This window comes from Takifugu rubripes, chromosome 15, assembly GCF_901000725.2.
Source record: "Takifugu rubripes chromosome 15, fTakRub1.2, whole genome shotgun sequence".
Taxonomy (NCBI): Eukaryota; Metazoa; Chordata; class Actinopteri; order Tetraodontiformes; family Tetraodontidae; genus Takifugu; species Takifugu rubripes.
In genome coordinates this window covers 10,437,178-10,458,137 of record NC_042299.1, presented here as the reverse complement: position 1 = coordinate 10,458,137, position 20,960 = coordinate 10,437,178, and the positions used below count along the sequence as shown (strand labels likewise).

General features: G+C 45.9%; 4 protein-coding genes across 9 annotated transcripts; 3 read left to right on the top strand and 1 right to left on the bottom strand.

The window, feature by feature from the left end:
* Positions 1–658: 658 nt before the first annotated feature.
* fbxo40.1 (F-box protein 40, tandem duplicate 1) lies at positions 659–3,761 on the bottom strand. 2 transcript variants are annotated; one of them, XM_029848881.1, is made up of 7 exons: positions 3,595–3,761; positions 3,480–3,512; positions 2,093–3,235; positions 1,730–2,016; positions 1,497–1,628; positions 1,081–1,417; positions 659–1,003 (listed from the first exon to the last, which is right to left on the bottom strand). In XM_029848881.1, the coding sequence occupies exons 1-7, from the start codon at positions 3,721–3,723 to the stop codon at positions 788–790; spliced, it is 2,277 nt and encodes a 758-aa protein (XP_029704741.1). In that variant the 5' UTR covers positions 3,724–3,761; the 3' UTR covers positions 659–787. The 2 variants fall into 2 exon arrangements, with proteins under 2 accessions (XP_029704741.1, XP_029704742.1); XM_029848882.1 differs by having other exon boundaries at positions 1,081–1,361.
* Positions 3,762–3,997: 236 nt separating this feature from the next.
* LOC101062261 (F-box only protein 40-like) lies at positions 3,998–7,971 on the top strand. Its single transcript, XM_029848883.1, has 9 exons — positions 3,998–4,115; positions 4,572–4,589; positions 4,693–5,257; positions 5,725–6,203; positions 6,301–6,480; positions 6,590–6,831; positions 6,950–7,081; positions 7,245–7,581; positions 7,668–7,971. The coding sequence occupies exons 2-9, from the start codon at positions 4,587–4,589 to the stop codon at positions 7,878–7,880; spliced, it is 2,151 nt and encodes a 716-aa protein (XP_029704743.1). The 5' UTR covers positions 3,998–4,115; positions 4,572–4,586; the 3' UTR covers positions 7,881–7,971.
* A 643-nt stretch (positions 7,972–8,614) lies between these two features.
* ccdc92bb (coiled-coil domain containing 92Bb) lies at positions 8,615–10,714 on the top strand. Of its 4 annotated transcripts, none has more exons than XM_029848886.1 (5): positions 8,640–8,776; positions 8,948–9,135; positions 9,217–9,264; positions 9,574–10,007; positions 10,139–10,714. In XM_029848886.1, exons 1-5 carry the CDS (start codon positions 8,670–8,672, stop codon positions 10,157–10,159), a joined length of 798 nt encoding a protein of 265 aa, XP_029704746.1. In that variant the 5' UTR covers positions 8,640–8,669; the 3' UTR covers positions 10,160–10,714. The 4 variants fall into 4 exon arrangements, with proteins under 4 accessions (XP_029704745.1, XP_029704746.1, XP_029704747.1 ...); XM_029848887.1 differs by lacking the exon at positions 10,139–10,714 and having other exon boundaries at positions 9,574–9,774; positions 9,855–9,996; XM_029848885.1 differs by having other exon boundaries at positions 8,615–8,735; positions 9,574–10,714.
* Positions 10,715–11,179: 465 nt separating this feature from the next.
* Positions 11,180–20,823, top strand: LOC101062034 (clustered mitochondria protein homolog). Of its 2 annotated transcripts, XM_029849013.1 has the most exons (30): positions 11,180–11,819; positions 11,966–12,139; positions 12,415–13,384; positions 13,514–13,656; positions 13,737–13,908; positions 14,049–14,189; positions 14,271–14,401; positions 14,494–14,648; positions 14,949–15,074; positions 15,159–15,306; positions 15,399–15,491; positions 15,562–15,780; positions 15,906–16,081; positions 16,172–16,480; positions 16,682–16,797; positions 16,950–17,051; positions 17,225–17,325; positions 17,410–17,562; positions 17,644–17,706; positions 17,785–18,032; positions 18,096–18,180; positions 18,280–18,433; positions 18,637–18,776; positions 19,116–19,196; positions 19,278–19,403; positions 19,509–19,630; positions 19,733–19,826; positions 19,907–20,032; positions 20,112–20,179; positions 20,267–20,823. In XM_029849013.1, the coding sequence occupies exons 3-30, from the start codon at positions 12,454–12,456 to the stop codon at positions 20,331–20,333; spliced, it is 4,590 nt and encodes a 1,529-aa protein (XP_029704873.1). In that variant the 5' UTR covers positions 11,180–11,819; positions 11,966–12,139; positions 12,415–12,453; the 3' UTR covers positions 20,334–20,823. The 2 variants fall into 2 exon arrangements, with proteins under 2 accessions (XP_029704873.1, XP_029704872.1); XM_029849012.1 differs by lacking the exon at positions 11,966–12,139.
* Positions 20,824–20,960: the final 137 nt, after the last annotated feature.

The following is a 20,960-nucleotide window of genomic DNA, read 5'->3' as shown; positions in this document are numbered from 1 at the left end:
ATTTCCTATCTCTCCTCTGGACATGTCATCTCAGTCTGGCCTCTCTGACTTTATCTCCAAAGCCTCTAACATGTACTGTCCCTCTGATGTACTCATTCCTGATCCTATCCATCCTGGTCACTCCAAAGAGAACTTCAGCATCTTCATCTCTGCTACCTCCAACTCCATCTCCTGTCTTTTCCTCAGTGGCACTGCGTCTAGACCAACCAGCATCGCTGGTCTCACAACAGTTTTGCACACCTTTCCTTTCCTTTCCTTTCCTTTCCTTTCCTTTCCTTTCCTTTCCTTTCCTTTCCTTTCCTTTCCTTTCCTTTCCTTTCCTTTCCTTTCCTTTCATATCATTTCATACCCAGCAAAATTTCTCTTTGGGGCTCTTACAACAACCACAACAACAATAATATGATAATGGTGGCAATGATTATATTGGTACCTTGGAACTGTGGGCATCTCAGGGAATGCCGAAAGCTCTCTTATTATTTCATGAACTCATTTAGCCTTTTCTGATGATTCTAGAACTGTAGCGTCTATTTATATATTAAAAGCAGCTAAATGAGGATTTTTTTTTAACCACAAGGACCTCCTCTATAATATATAACTATAATGGTGATGTCCATGTTTTAGTGCAACTGTGGGTAATGATATTGTAAGAATAAGACAATAAGTCTGATTTATTTTATTGTTTTACATTTTCTTATAAAGAAAATAAAATCATACAATGGGAAAATGCAAAGCAACATACATGGATCAGTTGATGCTAACTTGAGCAGCATGAACTCAAGATTGCAGACTACATCTGGACCTTGTTCTGTCGGAACAAGTTAACCAGGGTGGGACCTTTGCAGTTTTTTGTGGTTTGTATTTCTTCCTTCCACGGCAGGCGAATCCTCTCTGTCCTCGTCTCCTTCTCATAGTATGGACACACCTTTAAATGCCCTGATATGGATGGGAGGTCGTGGAAGCACCATGTGTCCACAGGAGAGAACATTGTGCTGAACTGCCACACCTGAAAAGACGTAGTAAAACCCGCAAATGTTGACAACTCAAACACAAATCATCCACTTGAATATAGTGTTGTTGTACCTTGTGTTTCACTCTCCATTTTGCTCCTCCGTGCGAGTAGGTCTTTCTCTCCCAGCGGAGGGTGACCATCCCTCTCTGCTGCAGCAGTGAGGAGCACACCTGCCTCATGAGCCGGGACACCAGAGCCAGCTGGGACAGAGACAGGCTGTCCAGGAAACTGGCCACGTGACACAGCACCTCGTAGGGCAGCAAGCTCAGAGCATCCTCCCCTCCTCCTGCACGACCCCCCCTCCTCCTCTGACCACCGAAGGCAGCTGATGAGCTCTGGGGTGGCTCGGATGCTGCAGTCAGAGAGACGGCGACGTCAGGGTGCAGGCAGAAGCAACCCAGATCCTTGCTGAAAGGATAGTTATTAGAGTGTACATTTGTGCAAGAGTACCAATAATGAACTGTAAAAAAGAAAACCTTTTTATTACTTGTAGGTGACGTTTGCGTCATATGTGGAGGGTTGAAACCTTTTCTGGCTGAAGGTGCATCCTAGGTATGCTAGAGGGCATCGCTGCTCAAACCAGCCATTGACACCCATCTGGATGTCAGTGTGAATGTTCCTGTACAGGAGATAGTCTGAAATATGTCAAATGATTCTAAATAGGAAATATTTGAGCATTAAATTTAAGGTACTGTATATGACTATAAGAGGAGAACCAACTTATAATGTTTTCCATATTCCCTGCGCTGAAACGTCTGTCCACAGAGGAATGTGAAAGTGGAGCTGGCCTTGTGGTGGCGGCTGGTGACGCTCTCCACCTGCAGCTGAAGGTGCATCTCCAGCGGTTTGCAAGCGGTCAGGTCAGCCAGGGATGTGTTTCTCCGGAAAGGAACAGACCGGAAGTTGTAGGTTTGAGTGCCCTCATCTTGCAAGAGGCCATCTGTGAATACGATTTCTGCAATAAGGTGACCCCTTTGCTCCTTCTCTAAAGAGCACAGCAGAGAGGCCTGAGGAGCAAGTAAAACACATCAGTGTGATGAATGATCGCCTGATAGAATGAAGAAGAAAATCATTGTCTCTCACCTGAACCTCATCCCAAACTGGAATCTCCTCTGGCCTGACCCCGAGGTCACTGGTATCAACGGCTACACTCTCCCTTTTGTAGAAACTGGGGTTGCGGATGCGGCCTTGCCTGGCAGAGAAGCTGGTGGGGATTTTAAAGGTGCGCACAGTGATAATCTTCATCGGCTCCACGTGACCATAATCAAACTTCTTTGCAGTGAGAGAGGAGAAAGAAGGTTTGGAGGCAGCTAAGAGTGAAGCTTTTACTCCACCTTTGTGAGGGTTTAATGCTGTAGCACCTGCTTCTTCTGGATCTTCCTCTGACAGAGTGGCGAGGGCTTTGTGCTTTGAGACTCCCTGACCTCTGCCTCCCCCCGCTGCCTCCTCGGTCACCCTGCAGCCACTCTTTTCCATGCTGAACATAAGCTCCCAGGTGTTATAGTTTTCCAAGAGTTCGGCGTTCACACTTGAAGACCTAGCAATAGCCTCTCGCTCCTCCTGGGTCAGCTCAACATCATCTTCACCCTCTTCTTCTTTGTCATCATGTGAGCTGAAGTCAAACATGTTAAATGACTCCCAGGTGTGACTGCCCGCTTCCCTTTCAGCGGCATCTTCCCTTTCCTTTCTCTGCTTCTCTTTTCTTCTTTCTCCCTTCTTCCACTCTTTCCCCCCCTCCTCCTCCTCCTCTTTCACAGTCTGAATCAGTTCTGGGAACAGTTTTTTCATTTTGATGGAGTGAAACAGGCAGTCCTGGTCTTTCAGGGCCATGGCGAGGTCCAGGCATCCTCTCTGCTCTCTTTCTTTCAGCAGGTTTTCATGCAGTTCCACATTTGGATGTGAATGGGCATCATTGACTGGCCAACGGTTCCACTCCATGGAGCAACACACCACGCTGGCTGGACACTCTCGAAGGTGTGACGCCCGCATGGAGCGGGGCAGGTGGGCCGGGCAGCCGTACTCGGCGTTGATGCAGGGCACCCTCACATTGGGGCAGAGCAGCATGTGATCTTCCTCTTTGCACAGGTGGAAGATGGCGCCACAGTGCAGGCGGCAGGGGATGACGGAGCAGCACACGGAGACCTCCACCCGTGCTCTGCAGCGCCGGCTGTAGCAGGAGTCACAGTGGACATGCTGCCTCACCCTGGGGGCCCGAGAACGATGGCTCTGGGTTTATGATATTAGGAAAAAGAAAGTCAAAGGTTGTCATGTCTGCAACAGGGGAAAATAATTGTGTTAGGAAAAATATGGAAAGTCCGAAAACAGACAGATGTTAATGTTTTAATGTTAAATTAAGAGGCAAGGCTGTCCTGTTGATTAAAAGTCAAGGGAAGGTTGTTAATAACTTATCAGAAAATACGCAACACATGAGCAATTGATATCAACAACCAATGGAAATATAAACCCATACCATGATTTTTTTTTTGGTCCGGAGAGATAGCTCCTGTAGTGAGAAAAGGGAAAGTTGAATCTTAGAGCACAAATAAACCAACAGAAATGTGGCTTAACATGTGACAGCAGCATACCAGCAGATTCCTGCAGGGTTGGGACCGAGACGAGAGAGAATTATGGGCATTAGCGCCGACAAACACTCTAGATCTGCTCCATCTTGTGCTGCAGACTAAAATGTCCGGTGTGTGTGCGTATGTGTTCATGTGCGTTATAAATAGAGCTGGCCAAGAAAAGTTTCACAGGTGGACAGAAACAGGGTTTGGGTTACAAGCCTCCTCAGGCATGTGTCATGTCTGCTCCACTTCTTCATAATGTGCTGCAGCATATCCAAACGTTGAGGGAGCAAAGCGCGTCTCCCGTGACACAGAAAACCCTCTCAGACTCAAATGAAGACCTTTGGACAACATTTAGTGCATCTTGACTCTGCTGCAGCATGAGAGGCTGAGAGGTGGAGCTTCGGCCTCCAGCTAAACATGTTGGTGTTTCTCGGCTAATTTTAACCCACAAGTTCAAAGGAAGGGGACAAGAACACAACATCATAAAAGCAACGGAAGGAAACACGGGTGGTGGCACCTTGGGAAGACCTTCTTACAAGGTTTGATTCCATTATAAGTGATCGGAAAACTAGATAGTACATCTAATGTGATACTAGGTATCCCCAGAGTTTTGGCGCGATATTGCCTGAATATTTTTAAATTAAAAGGTATTATGAGTATTTTTAGGAATCTACTTGGAATCCAAGAATAATGTTTTTATATGCCTAGATAAGTTTTCCAGACTCTTGTTGTTAAGGTTCCATTCTGAAGGTCAGTTATGAAAGTGTATAAATGGTCTTAAATTTCAAAAGTCATGATCTGACATGAAGAACCTGCTGTGAGGGTGTAAAAACTTCCCTCGTAGGTTAGCAACTGAACTATATAGCATATGTACTTGCTGCATGTCAGGTCTGAGTGTCTGAGACAGTGTGATCCTATATCCTGTGCTTTTGATTGAATCGGGTTAATAATCTGTATGTTAACTCAATGATTTCCTTCCCCCCCCCAATAATTAGAAATCAACCTTAACCATGGTGAGTCAAACTCCTGCAGCATGTTTGCCTGGAATGTATCTGACATCTTTGTCCTTAATCTAAGTTGGCATCATTGTTTATTTATTTCTTTGAACCCAATCAGAGCCATCGTTCTCGGGCCCCCAGGGTGAGGCAGCATGTCCACTGTGACTCCTGCTACAGCCGGCGCTGCAGAGCACGGGTGGAGGTCTCCGTGTGCTGCTCCGTCATCCCCTGCCGCCTGCACTGTGGCGCCATCTTCCACCTGTGCAAAGAGGAAGATCACATGCTGCTGTGCCCCAACGTGAAGGTGCCCTGCATCAACGCTGGGTACGGCTGCCCGCTCCACCTGCCCCGCTCCATGCGGGCGTCACACCTTCGAGAGTGTCCAGCCAGCGTGGTGTGTTGCTCCATGGAGTGGCTTCGCTGGTTAAACGATGACACGAACCCACACAGCGATACGGCTCTGCTAGAGAGTGTGATGAAGGACCACAAGGGGCAGGAGGAGGCTCTGGATGTTGCCATGGCGCTGGTGGACCAGTCAGATCTTTACAGCCGTCTGAAGATGAAGCCTCTCTACCCAGAGTTGGTGGAGGCCAGCGAGGAGGAAATAAATGAGGAGCAACAAGAGGAAAGAGCAGTGGGAGAAAAACTTGTCAATGGTGCTGCAAACAGTGATGATCATGAAGGTAGGTCATGAGATGGGCACATAACACCGAGCACATCAGTCACTGTGCACAGGCTGTAGGTCCAATATCTCACATCAGGCAGCAATGTTTCATCTGAGCTCATCTCTTTCTTAAATTTAATGTTAAACCTTGTCAAGATATTAAGCTGTTGGATATCTTCCCATAACTAGGGTTCTAGGGCTTTAATATCTGCATTCAATATAAATGAATACAGGATAGTTTAAAAAATGGGCTTTCTGTCATTTTAGATTCAACTGACAATTTATAGACAATTATTATTGCTTTTAGATCTTAAGGTATCCTTCACCATATCGCTATGGTTTAGGAATATTTTGGTGTTTTTTTTTTCAATTTACTTATAATATAAGTAAATAAATATGTGTGTGTGTGTGTGTGTGTGTGTGTGTGTGTGTGTGTGTGTGTGTGTGTGTGTGTGTGTGTGTGTGTGTGTGCATTAATTACCCCAGCTACTATGGAAACCAGCCTGCTTAATGTTGTTGAGGCTGCACAGAACCATGTGGGACAACAGCTGAATTTGAACAATGAGAGCTATAACATGGCGGAGAGGATGTTCAGCATGGAGAAAGGTGGCTGTACTGCCGCCGGTGCTCAGGCAAGTCATGACAAGCCCAAAACGAACCCAAAATCCAGCGACAAGGTAAAGACAACAACACAGGACAATGCAGGGGAGGAGGAGGCTGAGGCTGCAGCCAAAACCCACCAACCTCCAGCTGACACCAGTAAAACTGGGCATGCCCCATGGCAGGAGGGAGTTATGGAACGCCTGAGGGAGGATCTCACTCCGCAGGAGTACAATATGTATGTGGTGCATCATGGTCGCATGCTGGTCAGCTTTGGACAAATTGAGGCCTGCACCCCAAGAGAGAAAGACTTTGTGTATGGAAGCTTGGAGCCCATCCCAGTCCAGACATTGCGCTCCTTCAAGGTGACTATTCAGATGATAAGCAAGCAGGTTTTCAGGGATTTAAAATCTCCCTTCAGTGACTGAATGGACATTAATAGCTGGGTGTATTTGTTCTGAGGTCCCTGTCAGCTATCACTACAAGCAGAGGCTTCACCTGTATGACACGGCAGTGCGAGCTCAAAGTGAGTCTCGCAGCGTGGACACGTCAGACCTCTCCGTCACGGAAGAGGACTGGTTCAGTGATGAAGCTGCTGCCACCTTGTTGGGCTATGCTGAGAAGGAGGTCATGGGGCACAAGGTCAGTTAGATCAATGACCCGTGCAAATCTCCGTTACATCTGCCTGCTTTGATACAGTATCTGTTGTAGGAACTAAAGAAAATAAATCTTCATTATGCGGCCTCTGCAGATCAGCGAGTCAAAGGGGATCGATGGGCTGTATGTTGACGTAGGAACGCAGACTCACTCGTTCCGCTCGGCTCCATTTAAAGGGAGGACAACCCTGGCGGACGTGATGGTGGACCAACCACTGAAGCTGTGCCTTCAGCTGCAGGCAGAGAGGGTGAACAGCAGGCACAACAGAGCCAGCTGCGTCTTCAGCTTCCTCTGTGGCCACAGCTTCCTCCGCAGAGAGTTTTCAACACATTTCAGGTCTCTATCTTTAAGGGGAAAAATATCTATTGACAGGTCACTGAGAATCTAATACATAGGTGAAAAGAGCAGTGGGAAACGTCTAAAGAAGCCTTTCAACAGGTATGGTCCTTTGTAGGAATGTCCACAGTGAGATCCAAACATCTCTGAGCGGCTGGTTTGAGCAGAGATGCCCCCTCGCCTATCGAGGATGCACTTACAGTCAGAGGAGATTTCAACCATCCACTCATAAAGCCACCATCTCTTACAAGTAAGCAGCGAGTCTGTGTCGTCCTTGTGCCAATGTCTGCATGAATTACTCCAGCGTAGAAGCAGGATGCAAGTTGAATCATGATAAACAGGTTCTGAAGCACAAATTAAATTAATTAATATTGCCGTTATTCTGCTTCCCTTTGTGTTCCTTTGCCCTCTAGCCAACAACTCAAGACCTTTAGCTTGCGTCCAACACTTGAAGGTTCATTTTGCGATGACTCCCAGCTACAAGGAAGTTCCGACGTCTCCCGTCCTGCTGCTCAAACAGGGACAGGAGCTGAGGCAGGAGGAGGGGAGGATGCTCTGAGCTTGCTGCCCTACGAGGTGCTGTGTCACGTGGCCAGTTTCCTGGACAGCCTGTCTCTGTCCCAGCTGGCTCTGGTGTCCCGGCTCATGAGGCAGGTGTGCTCCTCACTGCTGCAGCAGAGAGGGATGGTCACCCTCCGCTGGGAGAGAAAGACCTACTCACATGGAGGAGTCAGTTGGAGGGGCAGACATGTGAGACAGTCATAATGAAACTCTCAAACAAGCAATTTTGTCTTCTTCCAGTGCCTGTGTTTGAGTCCCCTCTGGTTTCTCTGCAGGTTTGGGAGTTTAGTCACCTTTTCTCCACCGTGGACTCATGGCACATGGCTGACATCTCTCAAATTTCTGCTCATCTTAAAGTCTGTCCTTATTATGAGAAATATCCAAGCAACAAGCCTGTTCCACTTCCCAGCATGAGAGAGCTGCAGGAGGGCAACGAGGAGAGACTCAACCTCGTCAAACAGTTTGAAAGAAAAGGATGGAAACAATGATGAACCCAGCACCATAGGAAAATGCTTTGCTCTGGTGTCTGATGCCTTTTAATTAGCACGACTCAGTACACAAATACACAAAACCTGAAATGTTGCTGGGGCTTTTTTTTCTCATTGTGTTGTGAGATTCAGCTTTAATACAGTTCAGCCATCATAGATAAATATTGTTGCTATTTATGTCGTATTTGTTCTAATGCGGATCACTGACCATTATTTCATTGACAAGGTCAATACGACACATTTAGAGACCTGAAGATTGAAACCTCAGCTAATCATCATTTTAACCAGTTCACTGTGTTCTATTAAGGGGGGGGGGGGGGGGGTTAGAAAAATGTATACACAGTTTTATGGAGAGCAATCTAAGACTACACCATAAAGCGAAATATCCACAGATGATTTTTAGGGTTATTGAAGTAACAATACTTACACACTGTCGCCTTATGCAAACACTATTCGACCATCAAAAGAAAGCTAAAATAACGTGAAGTGACAAATCATCGATAGTAAATAATAATAACAACAACAATAATAGTGCCCATTTCTTACTATAAGCAATGCTTTCCACATTTTCATGGAGCTCCTCCTCTTCCTGCACACATGCACCGAGACCTGCGCTTTGTTATGAAGGCAGCAGCGGCTCCGTCCTACACGTACCAGAAGGTGATGAGGAGGTTATCCCGAGTCCTGCTTGCAGCGGGATTGCGCTCGGATCAGGGAAAACCCGCATTAAGCGGGTAACAGCTCATCTAGGGCAGTCTAAAGAAATCAAATCCAGGTTTTGCGCAGCGAATGTCCTTTTGGCGCATCTTTTGTTTTCAACACCTCTACTGCATCAAGGACGGAGATACCGGAGCGGTACGCGGACACATGATCAGGATTTTCCCTTCAGAATCACGGTAGGCCACAGCGATGCGTGTAGCTTTGACCAATGGTGCACGAATCAAGAAGAATCCAAATTTGCATTTGAATAAACAAGATAAGTGAAGACGTGCACATGAAGCGCGCGGTCGCTGTGGTTGTAACGGAGATGCACGCTAAACATGCATGCTTTTCTGTTCTCGAATCAGTCGCCCTCCAGGAGAAATCTCGCTTCAGCTGCCTGCATCTGCGTGCAGAGACGGAGCCATGGATGAGAGGAAGCTGGAGCAGCAGGTGGCCAGTGTAGGGAGAGGGATCGCCTTCTTGGAGCAGGAGCACCTGGCCATGCTGACCGGCCTGCGGCTGGAGATCACACACCTGAGGAGGCGCTGTCATGGTGAGCCTTTCCACCGCTGACCTGCTACTTGCGCCTTCGTACCGTATCAGTATGAACGTCACGTGTCTGTTGTTATTACAGAGCTAAGCTGTGAGTTGGAGTCCAGGTTTCCTGACAGAATCATCGGAGGTACGAAAATAAATCTCCCAATATGAAGCTCACCTTGAAAGACCCATAGTGGTGGGCTCTAGTATAGGCTACAAATTCCACTCTCGTAATAATTATTTTTTAATGGGAGGACCTGTCAATTTACATGTTTATCAAAGGATTAAAGCTGCTTCTGTTGTCTACTTTCGCTTTGTTTAATTTCGGGCTATCAGGAAATAGATGTCTGCCTAGACCGTGGTCTACCATTGGGAACAAGGGTAGACAGGTTTTAGTTTCCACATTTTCTGTGTTTTTTGACCATTCATAAATGCAGACTCTGTTTATTACTAGAGGAGGAAGCAGAACTGGCCACACGGTGTGAGGCTGCAGTGCTTCTCTTAGAGGACCAGCAGTGCATGATGGTCGCCGCGCGTGGGGAGCTGCGGGCCGGCCGGGCCAGAGCGTCAGCCCTGGGAAGAAGCCTCAGAGAAGAGGAGCGGAGTTTCCTGGAGGAGCTGAAGCGCAGGAGCCACCAGATCACGCTGCTGAATCGTGAGCTGCAGCATCAGAATGTCGTCACCATGAGCCTCTGCCACGAGTTGCATTCCGCACGATTAAAACTGTTCCAACAGCGGCAGAGCGCAGAGACATCTGGAGAGGAGGAAGCAAGGCGGGATGAGGAGGAGGAAGAGGATGACGAAGAGGAGGAGGGCGGTGATAATGAAGATGAAGGATCGTTGTGGCTTTTGTCCCCACCTCCGCCAGCCTCCCCTCATCTTCCAGAGGCGAGTCACAGGGGGCGTGTCAGCAGCGTCAGGGAGGAGAGGGTCCGAGCTTGCGTCCCTCAGGAGAGAGTGACATCGCCTCAAAGGCCACACCCTATGCCTGACCCCGCCCTCTTCTTGTTTCCACTAAGATACCGCCTCCTTCGCTATAACCCTCCAATCAAAACACCGGACGGAGATGGGCTGGAGGATGAATGGGAGGACATAGAGGACATCAGGGTACACAGGCGGGTGGACATGGAGGCAGGAGAAGGAGAAACTGCACTGTGATGATGGTATTCAAGACTGTGATGTCTTCCACAAAGTCTCAGTTAACCTGATGTGATGTTCCAGAAAATGGTAATGATTGAAGCGGGGCTTTCTGTAGGTTTCAGGTTAAGTATTTAGAGTTAGTTGGGTGTGTGTGTGATTTTAGTCACAAGTCAACTTAAAATGCCCCATCAGTGGATCAGAAAATAAGGATCAGCACTAATGGACTTTCCTCTGGACGCCTCTTGATTATAACACTGTTGATCACAGCTTTTGCCCGTAATTAGTAGCCTTGTCTGTGAGCGTGTAAACATTTCCAGCCTCTAAAGTGGGCCCCTGATTTTTCACAGCACCAGTTGTAATCGAGGGGAATTGCATCACTTCTAAAGGCTTTGATATATTTTGTATAATTTGCACTTTATTAAATCCATGCAATGTGGCTAGTAATGGCCCAGTAATTGTGGTGTGAGACTGTTTGTTTACAGCAGATGTTCTGAATGTTCACTGTCCAAACACAGGCCGACATTTATGCTGTTAATTGACAAAATAAGCCAAACTATTTTTATTATTAGTTTTATTATTTATTTATTTATTATTTTTAGTTTTTTGTTATATATATTGAGTATTCTACTCTAGCTCTGCGCCTCTATCAAAACATTCACCAAGATGCATCTCTATATGTTGCAATCTCAACTGAATCTTGAACACATATGTTTTAAAGTGTTGCTTTAAAAAATATATTGAAACACCAAATATTGCTACAGGGTGAATTAAGGTAAGTATATGGTAACAATTACCCTCATTTGAATATAGACCTAACTGCAACTTATAATGTCCTGTTAAGGGCTGTATTATGAACTAAAAATGCAGATTTTGCTACTTTAATGCCAAAAAAGTTGAAATAAATTGCCTATTTCTCTAAGTGAAAGAAAGAGTAAAGCTACATCTCCTAACGCACTGTCACAGTGCTTAATTCATTTTTAATAATTAGCTTAAATAGATGTAATAATAGGTCTAACATTCACATACACTTCTCTCCTAGCAAATGTCCCATTCCAGAATGTTCCTACAGTTGTCATGTACCCGTGCACGGACTGTTAACGTCTCACTGCAGGGCTACCATGGCAACCAGAGAGTGGTGTTCTAACTTAAGCCTGAATGGAACAGAGAGAGAGAGAGCAACTGCGGCTATGTTTGGGGGAGAAATGGGGGCCTCTGTACAAAGGCTCCTGCACATGCTCACATTCATGGTTGACAGAGTGCCTGGGCTGGTGTAACTACAGGAAGTTACATCATGAACAGCAGAGCGGTTGCCCTCTTCTGGACACGGATGGGTACTAAATGTGTGAATGTCAGAACAGAAGGCCTGCATGCTCTCCCACAGCTCCCCGGTATCCATGAAGGACAGACACTCTCATGCTCAGACACTGTTATTTAACGTGGTGTCGCGGCAAGGACGGAGGAGCCTCCCAGAAGGAGAAAGCCAGGGGGAGCCAAACCTCTGATTTCCACAGGATTCACAGCAGATGACAGCACACTTGTAGTCTCTTTTAACACCATCTGGTAAGACCTATTGTTTGGTTGGACCAATGTACTTTTTTTTAATTCCTTTAAATACGCCAAGAGTAACCTGGTATACTATAGTATACTTACTCAGCAATATGCCCAGAGTTTATCTTGTAAGATTTACTTTTTCTTTCCACTGGAAGGTGACACTGCTGCAGGAGCACTCTGTAATCTTCCTGTTGTCAGCTGTTGTCTAATGCTCTTAAAGCCATTTGCTCTGGCACATGCCACACAGGCATGCATGCAGACGTGGGTGAAGGCTGATGTCCTAGTTGCAGAGCAGATATTTTGACTTTTCACCACGGCATAAAAGACAGGTGAGCAATATGTAATCATGCCAGGAATGATGACCTATGGCACGTCAGTTCTCTGTTGCCACTTCCTTTCTTGATGTATTGCCTGTATTAGTCAGATCAGCAATAGCATTTTAGTATGTGAAGCTGGATCTTCATTTTTAGCACACGGGACAAAAAAGCTGATGTCAGAAAAAGGCTAAATTTATAAATGCTACCACTGTTGTGGCAGTGTAGTGTCTTATAATTCCTAATCTCACCCAACCGTCGGTCTTTTCTCCTTCTCCTTCTCCTCCTAGATCCTGCACAGTTGTCAGAGCTTCGTTCACAGAGGCACCATGGGAAACGTAGTTCACTGCTGCCACACGTTGTCAAACTACTTTAAGTGTAGAGATGCTCTGGTTCAGGGGGAACCGGAAAGATCCCCTCTTCTCTCTAGCGAAGAAAGTGACTGTGACTCACCCAGCCTGCCAGAAATCACGGAGGACGATCTATCACCCGGCTCTACAAATCCGACCCTGGAGCCAGAGAACTTCCTGTTTCCTGACATAATTCTAAGCAGCAACCTGGGAGGGGATGTGACTCTGGTAGAGCCAATGGTGTGCCTGCTGGTGTCTGAGGAGGAAGATAGAACGAGGGTGGACGAGCCAAGAGAGGAATCACGAAGGAGGGGTAGCGGGGGATGTTATGAGGTTGAGACTCAGACTGAAGTGGAGACACAGATTGTTATGGGGGTTCAGACTCAGACAGAGTTTCAGGGACACTCAGAAATATTAATGCACCATAATCCAAATGTGGAGAGAGAATTAAACATGTTGGTTAAAACCGAAAATGCAAATGAAGATCTTTGTGAAGGACAAGAAACAGTGAAGCAGGTGGAAACTGATGGAAAACAGCACACACCGCCAGAACTAGACAGCATGGTGCCTGTGCTCATTCCTGGACAAAACACAGACTTTATGCAGCAACACAATTCAAATTTTACCTGTGCCGGTCCATCCGCAGCAGTGGAGACAGATGAGGGACACACTGACACTGAGAATTTTAATCGCAGGTGGGGTCAGAACCTTGTACAAACAAAAGACAGAAATGCATCCCAGAGACAAACAGCACATCAGATCGAAGGACCAGAAAATTTACACCAGTCGAACAAGGCAGGAGTCGATAACAGGGCAGGTTTGTTTAATTTGGAGGATGGTGGCTCAGGGCTGAAGAGCATGGCTTTGTTATCACTCGACAGGCTGTTTCTGACGGGATTACACCACAAAAGTAAGGAGATTTATTCCCCATTACTGTTGTAATGCAGTGATGGGCTGGTGATCTGTGCATTCACCCATCAATTTACATTCATTTATTTTATTATTCCTCCTGTCTTCTCTGTTTTTCTGTTGTCATCAGCTCCTCTTAGTGACACTGTAGAAAGCAACAAAGGCAGCCCCTATCAGTGTGTTGATCAAAGCGTCCATGACTTATCTGATCTTCAGAATACCACCTTTAATGTCAGAATTCAACCTCCTGGAACAGAAAGCTTTGAACTTCAGGTTGGAATGTGTGACAGTGCTTGCTGGACACGGTCATATATCTGCAATCTTCTTCTGTATGACCTGAAACCTGTGTTTAGATTTCCGGTCAGATGCTGGTGGCGGAGGTGCACCAGCTGCTGATGGAACATGAGAACACCTGCCACCGCACATGCTTCTCTGTCCGGCTGGGGGGCGTCCCGCTTGACAGCCACACAAAAATTTCCTCCATCCAGGGCGTCCAGGAGGGAGCAGTTATCAAGATGGAGGAGGGTAACTATCTCCTGTTCTATTTTTTTTCTTACTTTTAGAGGTTATTATTCACAGCGTCAGCAGCGTATGTATGTAAAGCATGCTTACCATTCTCCTCATCTCTGCTTTGTGTGAGATTCGATCTGTCTTTCTTGTTGCAGAGTTGTACTCAGTGCGTGACGCTCATCTCCATCTCAGACATGTACGGGATCTTCTGAGGAGCCTCGACCCTGCAGATGCACACAACGGCATCAACGGCAGCTCTCTGTCATATCTCAGCTATTACACCCAAATTAGCAAAGGTCAATTTACTGTATTTCCTTATCAGGTTTTGTCTACAATGTGTGTCAATAATTCTTCCAACCTCACATTTACAATTTCAGATATTGTCAGCGAGGGGGGCTGGCAGGCCTCCGAATCTGCCCTTGCTGACCTCAGGCCTCCGGAGTACATTTTGCCCGGCTCTAATTACCGTCCACTTTCGCCACTGCAGCCCGTCAGAGACGACAGAAAGGTAAGATCAGCTTTTGTGACATGCAGGATATGTCAAAACCCTGAAACCAAGTGCGTCTACAGTTATAATCAGACAATGTAGTATCATTACAGCCATTACGGTGCCTGAAGGTGATGAGTATGAGCAGCTGGAACCCCCCTCCAGGAAACAGGAAGATGCACGGAGACTTAATGTACCTTAATGTCCTAACTATGGAGGACAAAGAACTCAACATCACGTCCTCGACTCGTGGTTTCTACCTTAACCAGTAAGTGTTCATCTCATCAGAGTTAATGGAACTCAAACAGTCCAATTGCTGTGATTCAACTACCAGAGTTACCACGACCTAGATGATTGAGGACCTTCACAGTCATCAGAGTTCCTGGTTCTGCTTAAAGCCATATTATGTTAGTCAGTCAGTCGACCTCTTTTTCTCCATGGTTTTTACGAATATGAACATTTTGTGCAGGTTTTTATTTATCTAAATGCACCCGCCCACTTTCTTTGTTTTGGCACTCAAAACTATCTTGTACGAAAACCTTGTTATACAGTCCTGTGATTGTTTTAGATCGACTGCCTTCAACTTCAACCCCAAACCAGCAGCTCCCAAACTCCTTTGCCACTCGCTGGTGGAGCTGCTGAGTCAGGTCAGTCCTGCTTTCAGGAAAAGTTTCAATGCCCTCCAGAAGATGAGGTGAGCCAAATAAAACAAACAAAGCGAAGGGAAAAGAAAACATCTCTTTATTAAAAACATCTCTTATCACTTGCTCAAAAATAGAGTTCTGCAGCACCTTTATGAGAGGACAGCAACACCTTTCCAGGTGTTTACTTGGATCGCCCCTGAAGGAGACTACACGCTGGATTGTGTGCGTTCCGAGGAAAAGCACGTCAGCCATGCAGGCCAGGAAGAGTACCCAGCTGGGCAGGTTGTAGGCACTGAATTTTAAAAAAAACTGTTACAAAATTTATGTAGCATCCAGGCAGACTAGTAATGATAACTGTGGCGCCGATACCATAGAGTCGAGACTGGAATGAGGAGTTGCAAGCTTGCAGGGAACTCTCCAGGAACTCCTTTCAGGAGCGCTTGCACAGGGAGATGAAGATATTCAAGGTGAGACCACCATCTTGTCAAATGCAAGCAAACACTTCCAAAGCTTGTTTTGACCGTAAAGCTGTAACAGACCAACAGTGACTTTGTTGGAGCTGCAACACGAGGGGCTGTGGCCGTTATTGATGGCAACATCATGCCGCTGAACCCTGCGGAGCCGCCTCACATGCAGATGTTCCTCTGGAACAACCTTTTCTTCAGCCTGGGCTTCGACATGTCTGACCATTACCAGCCACTAGGGGGCAACAATGCTGCTCATGCCGCTGCGCTCTGTGATCTCAGAGGAGCACAGGTAGAGATCCTCACTGTAATCTGTTCCATTTAAGGTAATGCGGTGTTAAACTTAAAAGTTTCGTAGATAGAGATGTTCTCTAGCTTTTCACTTGAAATAAATCAACTGTTGTTGCTCTGTAACAGGCGTATGCAGATGTGGATGTCGAAGGGTTATACACACTTGGGACAGCTGTGGTGGATTATCGGGGCATCCGTGTTATTGCTCAAACAATAGTTCCTGGTATCCTGGAGAAACACCAGGAGCAGACTGTAGTTTATGGTTCCAATGACTATGGAAAAACTGTTTTTACACATCCAAGGTAGCAAAACATTAAATTCAATGCAGCACACATTTACATGTAAAAAAAAAATAAAAAAGATGCACTTTAATTTTCTCACTAATGTTGCAGGTTTCTGGAGCTTTTGGATAAGACTTGTCGACCTCTGAGAATTCAACGCCACCAGGTGCTTGACCACAACAACATGCAAGTCGAGCTCTGCTCTAGCATTGAGACGAAAGGCATCCTGGGTAATGACAGCAGACCCTATATCCTGGACTTTCTCCGGACATTCCCACCTGACCTCAACTTCCAGCTCTCAGACACAAAGGATACTAGGGAGGTTCCAGAAGAATGCAGGAAGTTTGGTTATCCACGACATCATCCGCACAGCCTGGCCAGCCTGAGACCGGAGCTGATGGATGCCTTCATCCAGCACAGGTGAAGAGGAGGAGGGTTGGTTTTTTGATAGAACCCATAATGAAATATATGTTGACATATGAAACGAGTTCTATGCACTGAAGGGTAAACAGACAGAATGGGCTCTATGGTAACATATACGGTACTCTACAGAGAGTATATTTCTACTTGATGAATAATTGAATCTGTCCACATGAGGACTGTTTGTGTTCTCTGTTCAAGGTTTGACCTTTATCTGAAGATGGTGTCCCAGGGTCTTAAACAACTGGAGGAACAACATAAAGAGAAGAGCGAAGTGCAGAGGACCAGAGATGCAGCTGCAGATGCTGCTGAAATGGGTAAATATTCATTAGTATTTCAAGGCTGCTGTGTTGTCACATCGAGAACTACAGCTTCATAACATCTTTACTGAAAAAAAGGTTCTTGTCCCAGAATATGGGGGGGGGGGGAGATTGTAGATTGATAAGAAATTCTGATTTTACTGTTGCAGAATTTCACAGAGGAGATGTAATTAGGAAAGCTTGTAAGGCTGTCTGGTCTGTGAGTGAATCCTGCTTTGACATCCGCTTCAATCCTGATGTTTGTTCTACAGGTAATCTTGATTTCACCTAAATCCTAATGTATAATAATACAGATTTACTCTCCTGTCGAGCAGCATTTAGCTGGTGAATCCTTTACATTCAAATGTGTTTAAGGTACTAATTTTTTATTCCTCTTTCTCATGAACTGCAGTAGAAATTCTCATTTATTGTTTTGATGTTGCAGTTGTTCGGTTCCCCTCCGAGTGTGTCGCTCAGGTTCATGAACAGAGGCTGTTGCTGTGGGACGTGGCTGCTTTTCTACTGTCTCATCAGATTCCAGCTGTGGTGAGAATCATCTTATATGAGTCCAAGATTATAACAATGATGATGATGAGATCTACCCGGATGCAGCCCATGTGTTTTTGGTAGCTGAAGGACTTCCTGGACCACATGGAGATCCCGATGGATGGCCGAACCCTGACTGCGGCGCTGCATCGGCGAGGGGTGAATGTCCGGTACTTGGGCACCCTGCTGATGGAGCTGGAGCGGGTTGAAGAGAAAGGAAGACTCAGCCACGTACAGGTTGTTACTGCCGCAACTCATGACCGTCGGGTTGGTTTTATATTTGGAGGATTTCCTCTTGAATCATGTTCTTTTTCACAGAGGATTTCTCTCAGCGAGATCATTGTCAGAAGTGCAAAACACATTTTCCGGACCTTTCTCCAGGTAAAATGTGCAAATAGAGTTAGGATAAACCAAGACTGAGAGCTGAGCACCACTTTTATGGCATGATTTATCCAACAGGATGTGGAACCTGCAGCCCTCTCCGCTGCCGTTAGTCACTTCCTAAACTGCCTCCTCAGCTCCTCCCCTTGTTTCCTTGACTCCTGTTCGGACGAGCTGGCATCTCGACGCAGGAGCCGCCGCCGCCGGAGCCACAGGGGTCGAGTGTCCTCGCTGAAGGACAGCATGTGGACTAAGCTGACCCCCAGCGAGCTTTGGAACAGGATCAGGACTGAAGCCCGAGAATATTTCCACTATGAGATTAACAGGTGTGCACGGTGGGGGCGTTTGGGGGTGGTGTGTAGGATTTTACAGTCATCCTCTGCTTTCAGTGAAAGTATAGAGGAGGTCATAGAGAAGCATGGCCTTCAGAGGACCTCCCTGCTGAGAGAGATCGCTACCAAAACAGGCATCCAGGTCAGAAATCAAGCGTGCTGTTGTCACATCTGAATGTGAAATATTAAGATTCTTCTGAATGCAACTGTTGTGTTCAAGACCCTTTTCCTCTGCCTGCAGGTACAGCTGAGGGAGTACACGTTTGACTCCCGGCACAGGCCGACCTTTGGTGAGGAAGATGTCCTCAACATGTTCCCTGTGGTCAAACATATCACATTTACAGGAACAGAAGCCACTGGGCTGGTGCACCGTGCACAGGTTCTAATTCACCAAGGTGAGGGACAATTACAGTTGTGGTTCTCCATACAGCTAGTCTATATGGCATGGTGGTCTAAATTAAGTGAAGTTAACATTGAGGTTTATTTCACTTTAATCATTTACTTCATTGTTTTAGCCTTTTCACGATGTTTTATTTAAATGTGACATCTGTGGATTAAATCCTTCATATATTGAAATCAGTGTTTTGTCTTTATTCAGGGCTTCTGAAAGATGGTTATAATATGATCAGCCAGGCTCTGACTCTGTTTGTCGGAGTGTGCGGGATCCTGCACGAGGACGCTTGCATGTGCCTGCGTCTCCTTGGACGACTCAGCTACCTCATGGGGGAATACCCAGATGTAAGCCAACATTACAGTATTCCAAGATATAAATTTATGGCATGTTCATGGAGAGAAGGTATTAAATATCATGGTTATGCATTAAATTTACATGTGCAGGGCTTGAACTCACAGAATGTAATGAACTGATCCAAACAATAGGGAGATATTTATCCCAATGCAACACTACTCATGTTTATGCATGATTATTGCATGAAGATTCATAGAAATAATGTGGGATCAGCCCAGTGTTCAGTGCTGGGTTGCCCTTTGGCGGTTTTTCACTTGATGTCAGACTAAATCAGTGAATCTGAGAATTCTGACAGACTTCTGGTTCTTGAATCCCCCCATGTCTCCCAGGCTCTGGCCCACCAGGAGAAAGCTGTAATGAGCAGTGAGCGCCTGCAAGGAATAGACCATCCGCAGACCATACAAGACTACGTGAGTCCCATTAATCCACAAACAGGAAATATCTCGATGAATCCATCCGGTGTCACCAGAGTGATGCATTCTCTGGTGCAGACTCACCTGGCTCTGTACTGCTTCGCCGGAGGCCGCTGCTCCACCGCCCTGCAGCTGCTGTATCGGGCCAGATACCTCACCCTGGTTGTGAGCGGAGAAGACCATCCACACATCATAACGCTGGACGTACGTGAGCCTGTTAATCTAGAATCTAAAGGCAATAGCGTGCACAAAGATGTGACTACCTTCTAGATCACCCTGCATTGATGTCCCTGTTTTCTTCTCCATCAGAGCATGCTGGGTCTCATTCTTCTGGGACTCATGGAGCACGAACTGTCGCTGATGTTCCTGAGGAACGCTTTCATTTTAACTGCGCAATACCACGGCCCCACATCCTCACAGTGCGCACGATGGTGAGAGCAAGTGCCGTCATCTTTGCTTTCAGAAGTAAATGAAAAACAGCCTGAGTTGTAATTGTCCTTCTTTCTGCCCGTCCGCATCTCTTTTGTATGCAGTCATCGTCTCCTCGCTACTGCGTATGAGAGTAAAGGAGACTTGCAGTCTGCACTACAGCATGGAAGAGAGGCCTATTCAATATTTCACAATCAGGTATGATCTAGCAATCGTTTGTCCACATCTGCTGCTGTTGTATGTTTGACTGGTGACGTTCTTGTTGCTCATGTGTGAAGGCAGGAGAGAAGTGCATAGCTACACGGGAAAGCTCAGAACACCTAAAAAGCCTCACGCAGCAGGCTTTGAGCCTCCAAAAGGGCACTGAGCACGTCAGCGCCACAGATCTGACTCCATCTACAAGGGTACACACCCTGTTGTGACACAAAGTACAAGTATGACTTTCTGGCCTGTTTCTAACCTGTCCCCCCCACCCCACCCCAGTTTTCCACATCCAGCCACCTGATGATCCTACAGCAACTCAACGTGGCATGTGAAATAGTTCAGTTAAGGTGAAGGTCAAATTGGTCATTAATCGGATATTTAGAATGCAGATCAGCTGTCTGGCAATTGTTCTGATATGTGCTTTTTCTCTGTAGCATCCAGGAACTTGCTAACCTGGGGACTGCAAGTCAAGAAAGTGGCCATACGGAGGAAAAGATGTAAACTCCAGATGTTTGTGTTTACTGAAATAGTTTAACATGTAACGGACAAAAAATATGCCCAAGAAGGTGATGGAGGAGGACACAAGCTCAAAGAGAGGTTATTCTACTTGAAGAACTGGATGTGAAAGAGAATCTAATTGGAATTTGGAGCACAGAATATGTCATAAAGTATGGTGTTTGTAAACTCTGCAGAATGCTGAATTAAAGTAAAAAATAACATTTACCCCCAAACTCTAGAAATGAAGTTGTACACGGGCACTTTATGTTATGTTACTGGGAAAATACCAAGGAAAATAACAATAACAATAATAATAATAATAATCAACCCTGCATTGTAACAGCTTTTCCATCTTAATAAATTATACGATTATAAAATAAGACAAAAATATTTTCCTGTGACTACTGGACAAATAGCAATTTGCCATTTGTCCACTAAGGGTCGCAACTGTGCCACAAACCTTCAGAAGATGACGAGACTATAAGCGAATTTTATAGACCATATCGATATTTACAAGCAAATCCTAAAATTTCTTTCATAACAAGGAGACAAGGAGCCAATATGAGCTATAATAAAATATGCGTGTGAACAATTAGTGTTAATTAGCTTCGCTTTTTTGGTTTTCTTTCT

What these genes read in the sequence shown, in the direction of transcription:
- LOC101062261 (XM_029848883.1), top strand. An exon ending in AAACAGTGATGATCATGAAG is followed by an intron (nt 5,258 to 5,724) that starts GTAGGTCATGAG and finishes TAATTACCCCAG; the next exon opens with CTACTATGGAAACCAGCCTG. An exon ending in AAAGCCACCATCTCTTACAA is followed by an intron (nt 7,082 to 7,244) that starts GTAAGCAGCGAG and finishes TTTGCCCTCTAG; the next exon opens with CCAACAACTCAAGACCTTTA.
- ccdc92bb (XM_029848884.1), top strand. Translation starts at nt 8,670, where the DNA reads ATGTCCTTTTGGCGCATCTTTTGTTTTCAACACCTCTACTGCATCAAG. An exon ending in ATTTTCCCTTCAGAATCACG is followed by an intron (nt 8,777 to 8,947) that starts GTAGGCCACAGC and finishes TTCTCGAATCAG; the next exon opens with TCGCCCTCCAGGAGAAATCT. An exon ending in CCTGAGGAGGCGCTGTCATG is followed by an intron (nt 9,136 to 9,216) that starts GTGAGCCTTTCC and finishes TTGTTATTACAG; the next exon opens with AGCTAAGCTGTGAGTTGGAG.
- LOC101062034 (XM_029849012.1), top strand. Translation starts at nt 12,454, where the DNA reads ATGGGAAACGTAGTTCACTGCTGCCACACGTTGTCAAACTACTTTAAG. An exon ending in CGTGGTTTCTACCTTAACCA is followed by an intron (nt 14,649 to 14,948) that starts GTAAGTGTTCAT and finishes TGATTGTTTTAG; the next exon opens with ATCGACTGCCTTCAACTTCA. An exon ending in GATGCCTTCATCCAGCACAG is followed by an intron (nt 16,481 to 16,681) that starts GTGAAGAGGAGG and finishes TCTCTGTTCAAG; the next exon opens with GTTTGACCTTTATCTGAAGA.
- fbxo40.1 (XM_029848881.1), bottom strand. Translation starts at nt 3,723, where the DNA reads ATGAACACATACGCACACACACCGGACATTTTAGTCTGCAGCACAAGA. An exon ending in AACCCTGCAGGAATCTGCTG is followed by an intron (nt 3,513 to 3,594) that starts GTATGCTGCTGT and finishes TTCTCACTACAG; the next exon opens with GAGCTATCTCTCCGGACCAA. An exon ending in GGACCAAAAAAAAAATCATG is followed by an intron (nt 3,236 to 3,479) that starts GTATGGGTTTAT and finishes TCATAAACCCAG; the next exon opens with AGCCATCGTTCTCGGGCCCC.